This window comes from Microtus oregoni, unplaced genomic scaffold (genome assembly GCF_018167655.1).
Source record: "Microtus oregoni isolate MIOR12 unplaced genomic scaffold, Mior012 000013F_ref0000133, whole genome shotgun sequence".
Classification (NCBI taxonomy): Eukaryota; Metazoa; Chordata; class Mammalia; order Rodentia; family Cricetidae; genus Microtus; species Microtus oregoni.
The window spans coordinates 33,550,999-33,565,068 of record NW_024543072.1 but is presented as its reverse complement, the minus strand read 5'-3'; the positions used below and the strand labels follow the sequence as shown (position 1 = coordinate 33,565,068).

General features: G+C 38.9%; 1 protein-coding gene across 6 annotated transcripts in view; it reads right to left on the bottom strand.

Moving 5' to 3' along the window:
• Positions 1 to 241: 241 nt before the first annotated feature.
• The window catches only part of Dcaf6 (DDB1 and CUL4 associated factor 6), a 110,206-nt gene continuing 96,377 nt past the window's right edge, over positions 242 to 14,070 (bottom strand). For all 6 annotated transcript variants that reach the window (XM_041662397.1, XM_041662399.1, XM_041662398.1 and 3 more), the window contains 5 exons: positions 7,935 to 8,073; positions 6,081 to 6,237; positions 4,732 to 4,820; positions 1,567 to 1,672; positions 242 to 648 (listed from right to left, as the gene is read on the bottom strand). In XM_041662397.1, the coding sequence (XP_041518331.1) occupies positions 584 to 648; positions 1,567 to 1,672; positions 4,732 to 4,820; positions 6,081 to 6,237; positions 7,935 to 8,073 (556 nt within the window). In that variant the 3' untranslated portion in view covers positions 242 to 583. The remainder of the gene's footprint in view (positions 649 to 1,566; positions 1,673 to 4,731; positions 4,821 to 6,080; positions 6,238 to 7,934; positions 8,074 to 14,070) is intronic.

Here is a 14,070-nt window from a genome sequence, read left to right as displayed (position 1 = left end):
AGTGCAAGGTGAAGAAAAGGGCCTTGCCAAGAGAAATGGGAAAGCCCTTTTACGTGATCTGATCACACACAGAGGTCAAGACGGAAAAGGTTTCTAAATGCAGAGAACAGAACAAGTCCTCTTTTGTTAGATAAATGACTGGAAAATATGGGTCAGAGTAGCAAAGAATTAAATAAAAAGTCAAATTTAGGATCTTAAAACAACCAACTTCTTTAATTAGAAAGCAACAAACATGCAAATGGCAAGTGTAGAAATTTATTTGAACCAACGTTTTCACAACAATGAAAATGACTTTTCAACACTGATCCAAGCTCCCAATCTGAGGGTTAGGGAAGTATTGCACTTTGCATTTTCTAGCACTCCATACACGGCAAAAGTTTCAAAAACATTTTGCTTGTTTTGTTTTACACACTCTCCCAACTCATGCACACACTCATTCCAAACCAATGTTTGGTTATCCCAAAAAATGGGGAAGAACTCCAAAAACCATAGCCTTAAATTGCACTAAAGTTCTGTAAAGAAAAAAAATATAATAAATGTCGTATACAAATTTCAGAACATCTAAGTGCTTGCACAGAGTCCTTTATTCTTCATCCTCATTTTCATTCTCCTGACCCGAACCTTCAGATCTGTCACCCTCCAAACGGTCTGGAAAACACAGACATGAGAATCACTCAAGCTCAAAATCTTTTTAGTATCTGTTATAAATAACCACCAGAGTCTTTGTTTAAAACCATGAAAAATGTTTACCATTTAAAAAATATGTAAAAATACACTCACTAGTATATACAGATGAAAGGTGTTCTTTTGTTTGTTTGTTTGTTTGTTTGTTTTGAGACAGGGTCTTATGTCTCACCATGCAGCCTTGGCTCTCTTGGAATTGGCTATATAGACCAGCTTGGCCTCTAACTCAAGAGATCCACCTGCCTGCCGTGCCTCTCTAGGGCTAGAACTAAAGGCACACACCATTAAAACCTGTCTACATAAAAGTTTTTAAGTTGTGTGTCTGTCTGCATGTGTGTGCACGCACACACTCATGGCTATGAGTGCATGAGTGCAGATGCCTATGGAGGCCAGAGGCATTGGATACCACTGGAGCTGTACAGTCAGCTGTGAGCTGCCTAATGTGAGCCCTCTGGTTGAGCAGTATGTGCTCTTAACTGATCCATCTCTCCAGCCCCAATATAAGTTTTTAATTTTGTCTTAAGAGGTAAATGAAGAGTGAGGGTATAAATCATATATACAATATCATGTAATTCTAAAACATACAAGATCTTGATATATTACATTTTCTTGCAGTGGTTTTCCAACACGGTTCCTTGGAGGCTAAGTTTTAATAATGGAGTCAGGTGCTGTCAAGGGAACCTGGAAAGGAGGGTGTGGGAGAGAAAAGAGTGGAGACCACACAGGTGTGTCCACCCTCTGGCACTGTGATAGGATATCATCCACAAAGTTCATGCTCCAGCAGAGCAATCAAGTTGTAAGAAAGTCACGGAAACTTCTGTAAAGTAGGGCTGACTGTTTTCAGTGCAATAATGACGTTAGTGATAGAGTAGAAGCTCTTACCAGCTCGGATATGATTCAGCGACGCCAACATTCTCAACATGAAAGAGGCTGGGACGGTAATGGTGTTTCTAGTCTCTTCCAGCATGAGTTCATTCCGAGTTATAACCTACAGCAGGTGAGACAACTATGTCAGAGTTCACACAGTAACAGCATCCTGGCCTTCAAGATTATGAAATAGTTTTCAAAATCACCAAGTCTTAGGAGGAATATTTCATTCTTTTTATGTATAATGTCTACATTTCCACCTTAAAGCTATTCAATGTCAAACAATTACTTTAACTTGAGCTTAAAGGAAGATCAGAGATTAGCATGACTTTAAAGATTTATATTTATTGTAAAAAATTATGGGTTTCATGATAACTTTAGTTAATTCAAGCATTGTCTTGTACTTTGGCCATATTTAGTCCTTTCTGCACTCTCCTGGCTCCTGTCCCAAGCAAAGCAGCAAACTACAAAACCCAAAATACAGAACCAGTAGCTTTCCTATTTCCCTATAACACATGTGCTGAGAAAGAAACGAGAACAGCCCTGTTCCAACAGCATCAAAATCCATAAACACACCAGATACCCATGAACAAACCTACTCAAGAAGATGAAGACTTTCACAGTATGTAAAACAACTTAAACTGGAGAGAGAGCCTGTTAGTCAAATGTGCTGGGAAAACTGAAAATCCCCAAGTAGAATGAGATTACAACCACATCTCTAATTCTGTCCAAAATTCAATTCAAAATGGATCATTAATGTAGGATTTGAAACTACATTAGTGTTAGGGAAAAACACTTCAAGATATAAACACAGAAAGGGACTTAATAAAAAGAACTCTAATAGCTTAAGAAATTATTCCAAGACTGGACACATAGGATTTCATCAAATTAAAAGGCTTCTTCCCATTAACACAGTGAAAAGACAAGCCTACAGAATGGGAGTGAAATCTATGTAAACTGTGCATCTGACAGAGAGCAGAAAATTCAATATTAAAAACCAGTCATCCAACCAGTGGAGAAAATACTTGGACAGGAAGTTCTCAAATGAAATACAAGTGACCAATAAACAGAAAGAAAATGTTCAACACCCTCAGCCAGCAGGGCAATGCACTACAGCAGGAAGATCTCTGCAAGTTTGAGGTCAGCCTGGGTCACAGAGCCATTCTGAGGCCAGTTGAGGCTGTAAAGTGAGATTCCCCAAACAAAACAATAAAAAAAAATTAGGCCAGGCGGTGGTGGTGCACACCTTTAATCCCAGCATTCTGGAGGCAGAGGCAGGCGGATCTCTGTGAGTTCGAGGCCAGCATGGTCTACAAGAGCTAGTTCTAGGGCAGGCTCCAGAGCTTCATAGAGAAACCCTGGCTCTAAAAACAAAACAAAAACAACAACAAAAAAAACCCTCTACACTGAGATATCATCTCACCACAGGAAAACAAATGACAATGAATGCTGGAGAGTAAGTATGAGAAAAGAGTCAGGGTGTACTGCTGGAGGCAATATAAACTGGTACAGCTCCTATCAGAATCAGTGTGATGCTTCCTCCAAAAGACTACAATAGGACTACTATATGATTTACCATATCAGCCCTGTGTTTATACGCAAAGGAGTCTAAGATACTCGTGCACACATGTGTACCACTGCAGCACTCATAAATCCAAACCAGAACCAGCCTAGACATCCACGGATAAAGAAAATGTATCTAGGGTTAAGTCATCAGAAAGAAGGGTTAGATTATGTCCTCTGCAGAAAAATGGGTAGAAAAGAGATTACCGTGCTCAGTGGAATAGACGAGACTCAGAAAGATGAATACAGTATGTTTCTCTCTGCTATGGAGAGTAAAGTAACATGGCATGAAAACAGAAGTGAAGCGGGAGCAGGGAGGAAGGGGTCTAAAAAGAAAAGAGCGGCAGAGGCAAGAAAGGGGAACAGGACAGTACAGGTAAAATACCTTGTGCGTTTTCATATGCAGAACTTCACACACACACACCCCTCTCTCACTGAGACCCATCATTCTGTATGCTAGTTAAAAACTGTTAATTAAAATGAGTAAAACCAAGGAACTAAGGGAATCTTAAAACGTAATGAATTATCTGATCACTTGTTGCTCTACCTGTTGGCACTGGTGGGGGTGAGGGTGGGGTTGAGAGGGGCAGTCATAATTCCCTCTGTGAAAAACCCAAAATTAGAAAAAAGTGAAATGTCTACAATTATGAATTATGGAGGGTCGCATATAGTAAGGTTATCCTTTCTCCACCCCCCGGTTTATTAGGACAGTCTTGCCGTGTGATTGTTTGACAGAAAGAACTCTTCAGCTTCCTGGGTGGTAGAAGGTGAATTACAGATTACATAATCAATTTGTTTGCAAACAAAACACTCTTAAAAGACAAACTTTTTCTTCTTCTTCTTTTCTCGAGACAGGGTTTCTCTGTGTATCAGCCCTAGCTGTCGTGGAACTCACTCTATAGACCAGGCTGGCCTTGAACCCACAGAGATCCACCTGCCTCTCCCTCAGGAGATCAAAGGTGTGCGCCACTGCCCAGCAGTATACACCCTTTTAATGCTTTCTGTTATACATAATAGGTATGACAATCAAACTTATTTTTCTTTAAAATATATTCCTAATCTGTTATTAAAGTCAATATTATAATTAGTAAGATAACAATCTAGTTTTTACATTTACTATATAGATATGTTTTTATTTCATATTTTTTTTTTTTTTTTTTTTTTTGGTTTTTCGAGACAGGGTTTCTCTGTAACTTTGGATCCTGTCCTGGAATTAGCTCCTAAAGACCAGGCTGGCCTCGAACTCACAGAGATCCGCCTGCCTCTGCCTCCCAAATGCTGGGATTAAAGGCATGTGCCACCGCCGCCTGGCTCATTTTTCTTTTTCAAAAGATTTGACCTCCTTTCTCTTTAAAGATTTGGCCTCTTCTCCCCTTCTTTTCCTAATACATGGTCTCATTTTATAGCTGTGGCTGGCCTAGAACTTGCTATAAAGACCACCAGACTGACCTTGAACTTTGACATCCATCTGCCTACGCATCATGAATGCTGAGATTAAAATTTTAACTTCCTTAACTGAATGACTTTGTTTTATGTTAGCAACTAATAACAAACTAGTTTTCTCTTAAGATAGCATTATAGAAAAAAATTAAAATAGAAATATAGTAAAAGTCTTACTTCATCAGCAAGTTTTCGATTAAAAATCCTTGACTCTTCTAGTGGCGACCAGATCTTTATATCATAGTCTATACCAGATGAGGCTAGAACTAGAAAGAAAATTTATACCTTTATCATAAATTCAAGATATAAATATTAAGCATAGCTGCAAAATTAACAAAATTTGGCTTGAATGAAAACTAGTATACATATTTTTGAAGTATTTTGTTTGTTTATTTGTCTTTTGAGATAGGGTCTCTCTACATAGCCCTGGCTGTCCTGGCACTCACTATGTAGACCATGTTTGCCTAGAAATCACAGAGATCTACCTGACTCTGCCTCCTGAGTGCTGAAAATAAAGGTGTGTGCCACCACACCTGGCCAAAGATTTGTTTTAAATTGTGTGTGTGTGTGTGTGGGGGGTGTGGGTGTGGGTGTGTGCCCACGTATATGCGTACACAAGAGTGCAGGTGCATGCAAAGGCCAGAAGAGGGCATCAGCTTCCCTGTGAGCTACTTGATGTGGGTACTGGGAAGCAAACTTGGGTGCTCTTCAAGGGTAGTAATATTTTTAACTGCTAAGCCATCTCTCCAGTCTTTAACCACATAATTAACTGTTAATTGTCATTTGGAACATTTCCTAAAAGTAACTAACTGTAGAAGGAAATTTTAAGACCTTGAAGTCACTCAAATTTGTCATATTCATTGTTTTCTTATGAAATATATGGCCACTTTAAAAAGAAGGCAGGAGCAAGCCAATTCTATTTTATGCTAATAAATTAATTCAGACATGTGAAGTCTTAAAAAGATTTGGAGGCTTGTTTTGAATAAATGATGAGAAATTCGGTCATGCCAGACTCTATAAATCTTAAATATTAGAAGAATAAGCCTTTTAACCTGTTTCTTTAGAGTATCTGTCAAAAGCACATTCTTTTCTTTCTTTTTGAGGGTGGGAACCTTTAAAAATATTTGTCCTTTGAGAATTTCACACATGCACATAAAATGTTCTGATCAACCCCCCTTCCCTTCTCTCGCTCTTCCTAGACTGTCACCCATGTATCCTTCCTAACTCTATGTACTCATTTTTAAAACCACAAATCCAGTCAGTGCTGCCAGATTATGCATGAGTTTGGGCTATCCTCCAGCATGGCAACTTACCAGGAGCCACATCCCTGAGGGAAAATGGCTCTTCCTCTACCTGCAGCATTAATTGCCTGTATCTCCTCAGCTAGGAATAGGGCTCTCCCATACATGTAGAGCTATAACTCTCTCTAGTAGTGCTTAGTAGGGCAACTCAGACTTTTGTAATATTGACTCCACTGATGAACGGCACCAGCAGTCTCTACACTTGCTCTATGAAAGCTGTCTTACTTGGGTCAAATGGGTGAGGCTGCAGACAGTTGACCACATGATTATCCGCTTCCAGAAGCATCAAATGCTCAGCAGTGTGCCGATCCCAGATGAAGATATGGCCACAATCGGAACCACTCATTACGAAGTTAGCACCCCAGAAATTGGCTTCTTTTATCTGAGGGATTTTAAGAAGCACGAGGACATCTAAGTCAAAGTTATCAAAGAAAGACAGATTCCATTCCTATGTTGTAAATGAATTGATTTTAAAATTAACAAGTGAAATACTTAAGTTTTTTTCTCCCTAAGAATCTTAAAATCATGATAGCACTTCACTGGTGAATAACATAGTGGCCACACATGGGAGGCCTCCTCTAAGAGCAGGTTTTGCTATGAGACACTATTTGACACACAACAGGTACCTCATACATGCTAAACAAGTAAACGAGATTTCTGGACTTAAAACAGTATTATGCAATATATATATATATATATATATATATATATATATATATATATGAGCTTTCTAAAAACCATCTCATTTTAGCTCTATAAAACAATGAAAACATTTCATAGGAAACAGGAATTCTTTTCATGAACTGTTAGCCCACATAATTAAGAAGATAAACATATCCTTAGTCAAGCAAGCAGACAAAGGAATATATGGTATACTAAATGGCTACCCTATTTTAATAAACATACAAGAAAGGACTGTAAAAGATCTTTACACTTTAGACATCGTCTTTATCATTTCCCCTGCAGCTGCCGCAGGACAGCAGGGAAGGAGAGACCCTGCCGTCATATGGAGCTGCTGCTGTGTACTTGCCCACCTTGGGTTTTCATTTCTTTCTGTACTAAGCCATGAACTCAGGGTCATGTGCACACTAGACAAGCACTCAACCATTGAGGTATGGCCTCAGCCACCTTTTAACTACTTTCATCTAAAATTCTAATTAGCAAAATGCATAAAATATAAATTGGTTATTTATATTAATAATGAGTATCTGATTAAGAATGATGAAATTGTTACTACTGATGACATATACACAGAAAGCTAATTATTTCCTCAATTCAGTTCATTTTTACCTAGAATCTCAAGAAGGTAAAAACATGATCTGCAAGTACTTTGCGGTAACACTACAGGCATACAGAACACTTTCTAGCTATGAATGGTTTAGAGTAATAGCTATATTGTTTCCTTGCACTGGGCATGCAAATTTGTAGGTTTTAAACCCTACAACTGATTGCAGATCTCCTGGTCTATCCTGTTGATTTCAAAGATGAAGAATTAAAGCAAGGAGTGATCAAAGCCAATTTTTAGCTGTTGCTTTAAAAGGTGTTGTTACTTTAAAAGGTGTTGTAATTAATGTATCTGTATTTTATACTCAACCTGGATACTGTATATAGATTTATTTTCTCATTCCAAAATAACAAAATGTGGTAAAATTAACTTTAAAAAATTTAATAGTAAATTTCTGAGGATAGCAAGCATAAACAATAAATAAATAAATTTTTATAAAAAGCAATATCTACTTGTTCTAAGCTAAAATAATTTTTTCTAACGCAAATATATTTCTTTAGTAAGATAGAGTTTTTTTTTGCAATATATTACAAGACTAAAAGAACCACATTTGAATAAAGGAGTAACAAAATCACCACGGGGGGGGGGGCATGAGGCTAGATGGTGTTGGCACCCTGGAGGCAGAGGCAGGTGGATCTCTGTGAGTTTGAGGCCAGCCTGGTCTATAGTGTGTGTTCCAGGACAGCCAAGGCTATACAGAGAAACCCCGTCTCAAACAAAACAAAACAACAACAACAACAACAAAAACCCCAGGCAACTGCACCACATCAAAGAATGCCATGAGCGTCAGGTACCATTGTCCGGGAGTTGCGATGGCCCTTATAAACCATCTTAACTAGTGGCCTCCTGATGTTCAAAGTATCCAGTTCTTCCATCTCTTTCCTTTCTTTTCTCCTCCTGAAGAACTCCTGGATGCGGGCAACAGCGGAGCGTCTGTGTATTACAAATTCAAACAAAACAAAAATAAACATTCACAGGCAACTTCTGAATAATGATGAAAAATGTCAAAATACAGTAAGTCTATATTTCAAACACATTATTTTAATAAAGCACCCCCAATCAAAAGCATAAAAAGGCAGAGTTCATCACAGCAGTTGAGTTACTACAAGATATTTTAGTTCAGTGGTCACTTAGGAAACTGGTACTGGTTGACAAGGAAAACAGCATGCGACACAGTAGTTTCTAAAGTACTGTTTTATAAAATCAAACAGACGAAATTCATGTGCAATTTTATTTCAAACAAAACATCCTGTTCACCTTGTTTGGTGGCCTAGGCCTGGAGTGACACCCTTGGGGAGTAAAAGGGGATTAGGAACCAAGATCAGCTCTAACTCCAAAGTGGATTTTGAAGCCTGGGCTACTTGAGACGCTGTCTCAAAAGAAACAAAAACCCAATGCCCTGTTCAATTTTTAAGTATTTCTCTTCACAAAGGCCATAAAGAGAACCCCAAGGAAAATAAGAACATGGGAGCAGTGGTAAACTAATACTCTGACATAGTTTGAAGATGTTCCAAGAGAAGACCAGTCAAGAGGAGAATAAATATCAGTAAGAGATAAAATGAAAACCTTCAAGTAGCGACTCTTTTATATGGCTCCACACTAAAGGAGAAACTTGCAGGTAAAGAGACAGATTCCATCCTCTCTCCAAAGGGGCTGATGGTAGCAGCAGCTATGTGAGAACAAGGGACTCTTTAAGATTGATTTTATTAGTACAGGAATTCTCCTGTCTCCACTTCCCACCTCAAGGAAGGAGCACTGGGATTACTGACTTATCTACTACGCCTGGCTTTGCATGGGTTCTACCGGCTCAAACTCAGATCCTCATGCCTGTGTGGCCGTCTCCCCAGCACATCCGGCTACCTTAGCCTGATACTATAATAACCACTCAGGCTGATGCACTCACTGAAGTTCACTTATCTTTCCTGGAAAGTATGTCTTTGAATAAGTATAACTTATTTATTGTGTTGTTAGGTTTCTGATGACTGAAATTGGGCCACCATCACCGTATGACACATCTTTTGGTGAACACATGCTCATGTCGGCTGTGTCCTAGGAGTGCACCGCACTGTAGAATGTGCACCAGGCTCGCCTACAGTAAATAGTCCCAGTTTGGGAACATGATTGCACAGATTCATACTTCTACCGGCAGCATACTGTAGTTTCAGAACATAGCATTTTTGAAAAAAGTTAAACAATATAAAGTCATGGGGAAGCTGGGTCCTGGTGCACACCTTTAATTCCAGCACTTGGGAGGCAGAGGCAGAAGTATCTTTGTGAGTTCAAGGCCAGTTTGGTCTACATAGAGAGTTCCAGGACAGCCAGGGCAACACAGAGAAGCCCTGTCTCAAATTACCAAAAAGTCTTGTAGAAAAACTGAAAATACAAATACATATTTCTTTACTAAAACCTGTAACTGATACGGGTGAGGCATTAATTTAAATGGTCATACAGAAACAAATTTATATATTCATAGAAAAGGGTTGGAAACAGCAAATTCTTAGAATTTTAATAATGATGTTACAATTACACATTACCGTTTAAAAATATTTTGTTTTCTATAAAAATTGCTATACTCTACACTATTGAGGAAAATGAAAAGCATTAACAAAATTGCTCTACAGCTGTGAGAGTTTAGTGGCTGAGTATTTGATGAGCTTGCTTACTAAAGCACTAAGGTAGCATATGTAAAATTAATTGATTCAGAACTTCCAAATCACTAATGAATAATAGCAGTTATTATTCTATTTGGGAGGAACATCTAATATATTGAGAAAAACAAAAACAAACACAAGGTAACCCAGCTAAGTTACGATGTATCTGATCAAGCCAAGCCCCATTCATGACAGAAACTGTACCACAGTAAGATAGAAAGGAACATTGGGACCCTTGTATAAGCTACTCACAGGAACCCTAACTACCCACCTAAACACACCAGTGGGGCATTCTTCCCACAGTTAGGGGTAAGGTATGATACCTGATACCATTATTAGCTGGCACAGTAAGGAAAAAAATGGAGGAGAAAGAAAATTTGCATTTGTAGACCATATAATTTCTACATAAAAATAAAAATAACTTATAGGCTAATTAATAGAAATACTAGAAAAGTAATGTGGCTGGAAATACAATTAGGATACAAATCAACTGCTTTCTAAAAATCAGCAGTATACGATCAGTATAAAAATGTGAAAGAACACATTTGTTACAAAAATTAAAATTCTTTTTTTTAAATATTTATTTATTTATTATGTATACAATATTCTGTCTGTGTGTATGCCTGCAGGCCAGCAGAGGGCACCAGACCCCATTACAGATGGTTGTGAGCCACCATGTGGTTGCCAGGAATTGAACTCAGGACCTTTGGAAGAGCAGGCAATGCTCTTAACCTCTGAGCCATCTCTCCAGCCCCAAAATTAAAATTCTTATAAAAGATTTGTAAAATTTCTTTGTAAAAAATTACAAAATGTTACTGTGTGAATTTGTGTGTGTACAGATGTGTCTATCCTCTCTGGTGTCTCCTTCAACCATGTACACCTTATATTATTCCAGACAGGGTCTCCCACTGAAATTGGAGCTCCTGTTTCAGATAGACCTGCTGACTGGGCAACCCTGGGGTTCACTTCTTTCCACACACCCAGATGCTATGGTTACAGTCACGTGCACTATGCCTAACTTTTGTGTGTATGCTGGGAATCTAAACTCAGGCCCCATGCATGCAAAGCAAGCACTTCACCCACTGAGCCATCTCCCCAGCCACTGAAAGACGTTTTCAAAAGTTTAAATAAATACAAAGATAACTGTATTATACTCACCTTTCACTGAAATTGATATATTTGCCACAACTATAACCATCATCTGAGAATTTATGTGTGGAACTTAGAAGATGATTTTAAGACAAACTCAAGGTTCAGGACAATGGTAGTGCATGCATGTAGTCTCAACTATTCTGAAGGCAGAGGCAAGAAGATATCTGCTTGAGCTATGCTCACAGGGTGCCCACCACCAAAATGATCAACCCTCCTAAATGGTTCTCCTTGTTACCTAGTTTCTCTGGGGTCTTAAGAAGTAGCTAAATAATTTAAGAATATCACAGTCCAAGTTGATACAGAACCCATAAATACGTCCCTAATTGAAAAGCTGCAGCAGCACACATTTTTTAGTAGAATGTTGAAGTGAGCCCCATATTCTATCGGTCGTCTACCCATGCCTGGCTTACTGTAAAAAGTAGCCAAACTAAGAAGTGGCATGTTTTTCTGACCTTATCAGTTTCTAAAACAAAGTAGTACATAAAATATTTAGTAACAATATGGAATACAGAAATAATAAGGTAAGCCAAAAATTAACATAAATCTATAGTAATTCCTCATCAAGACTATCCCCAGTAAATTTGAGTTCAGTTTTGCTTTTTAAAACAAGTTTTATTTCTATTATTATATGTATAGTTGAGGGCGCATATGGTCTGCATTGTGAGCATGGCAGCTGAGAACAACTTTGTGGAGTCCCCTTTTTTCGCCTCCACCTTTATGAGGGGCCAGGAGATTCAGTTCAGGTCACCAGCTAAGCAACATAACAGACCCTCGTTTTTGTTTTTATGCTGGTGTTTGGAGGCAGTTTTGACATTAAAGCATATTTGAGGTCAATAATTTTGCAAATGATTCTACTATTGGTTGTCACCCCATTGTGTAAATGGACCACATTTTCTTTTCTCATTCTTCATGGATGGGCATCTAGGTTCTATCCAGGATCTGGCTATTACAAATAAAGCTGCTATGAACATAGTTGAAGAAATGTCCTTATGGTATGATTGAGCATCCTTTTGGTATATGCCCAAGAGTGCTATCATTCAACTATGTGCATAGCAGCATTATTTGTAATAGCCAGAACCTGGGAACAACCTAGATGCCCCTCAACTGAAGAATGGATAAAGAAAATGTGGTACATTTACACAATGGCGTATTACTCAGAGGTTAAAAAAAATGACATCTTGAAATTTTCAGGCAAATGAGTGGAACTAGAAAAACCCATCCTAAGTGAGGTAACCCAGACTCAGAAATAGAAATGCAGTATGTACTCACTCAGAAGTGGACAGCAGGCATAAAGCAAAGGATAACCAGCCTACAGTCCACCACCCCAGAGAAGCCAGGTAACAAGAACCTTAAGGGAGATATACATGGATCCCCCTGGGAAGGGGAAATAGACAAGATCTCCTGAGAAAATTGAGAGTGGGGGGTGGGAGGGAGGGCAGAAGGGGAAGAGAAGAGAGAAAGGAAGCAGGAGGAAAACATGAAGGAACTGGATGGCCAAGATGGGGAAAGGACAGAGAGGGACAGTAAGGAAAGATATTTCTTGATTGAGGGAGCCATTATGGGACTAGCAAGAAACCTGGCACTAGGGAAATTCCCAGGAATCCACAAGAATGACCCCAGCTAAGACCCTAAGCAATAGTGGAGAGGGTGCTTAAACTGGCCTTCCCCTGCAATAAGATTGGTGATCTTAATTGTCATCACAGAACCTTCATCCAGCAACTGATGGAAGATGATGCAGAGATCCACAGCTAAGCACTGGGCCGAACTCCCAGAGTCCGGTCAGAGAGAGGGAGGAGCAATAATATGAGCAAAGAGGTCAAGACCATGATGGGGAGAGTCACAGAAACAGTTGACCTGAGCTAAATATACTCACTGATTCCTGACTCTGGACTGACAGCGGGGGAACATAGGCCATAACTAGGCCCTCTGAATGTGGGTGACAGTTATATGGCTGGGGCAGTCTGTGGGGCCACTGGCAGTGGGACCAGGATTTATCCCTAGTACTTGAACTGGCTTTTTGGAACTCTTTCTTTTTGGAAGGATATCATGCTCAGTCATATGTGTGTGTGTGTGTGTGTGTGTGTGTGTGTGTATATGCATATATATGTATATATATACATATATATACACACATATGTATACATATACATATATATACACACATATACACACATATGTATATATACATACATATATATATACACACATATATGTATGTATATACATATGTATATATACATATGTGTATATATATGTATGTATATATGTATATAATGTATACAATATTCTGTCTGTGTGTATGCCTGCAGGCCAGAAGAGGGCACCAGATCTCATTACAGATGGTTGTGAGCCACCATGTGGTTGCTGGGAATTGAACTCAGGACCTTTGGAAGAGCAGGCAATGCTCTTAACCTCTGAGCCATCTCTCCAGCCCCCTCAGCCTAGATATATTGGGGAGGGCCTTGGTCCTACTTCAAAGTGATGTGCCAGACTTTGTTGACTCCCCATGAAAAGCCTTACCCTCTCTAAGGAGTGGATAGGGGCTGTGGTGGGGGAAGGGAGGGAGAGGGAACTGGGATTGGTATGAAAAATGAGAAAAGATTGTTTTATTTTTATTTTTTTTAAAAAGTTCCTAAATGCTGGAGACTACCAGGTTGTGGGACTGTGTCCACTCCACTCTGGCTAATCCATCTCTTAAAAGAAAGTACATCTAATGAAGGAGACTGGAGAGAGGGAGTGGGAACTATTCAACAGACTAAGATAGGATGAGATTACAGGAGAAAAAGAGAGGAGAACAAGTACCATTTTATTTATTATTCAAAGAAATAATATGGTATGTAGCATTTGCAATACAATAAGGCATAGTCATAAAATATAACACAGTCCCTTGTGAGAACTGTCATATCTGTGAGTTTTATTTTTCTTATTTACTTCAGCAGAAATTTATAGAAGGGGTAACAGAGCAGCTGTGTGCATATGACCTCAGGAAAACACTGTTGTATAATTAGAAATATACTTAAGGAATCTCTGCGTAAAGCCTGGGTGGAGAATGAGTCTAGTTTTATTCACTAAAGGGCAACATCTTCTGTTTCAGCATCAGTCACTGCTTTTTACATCGCCTACTCTA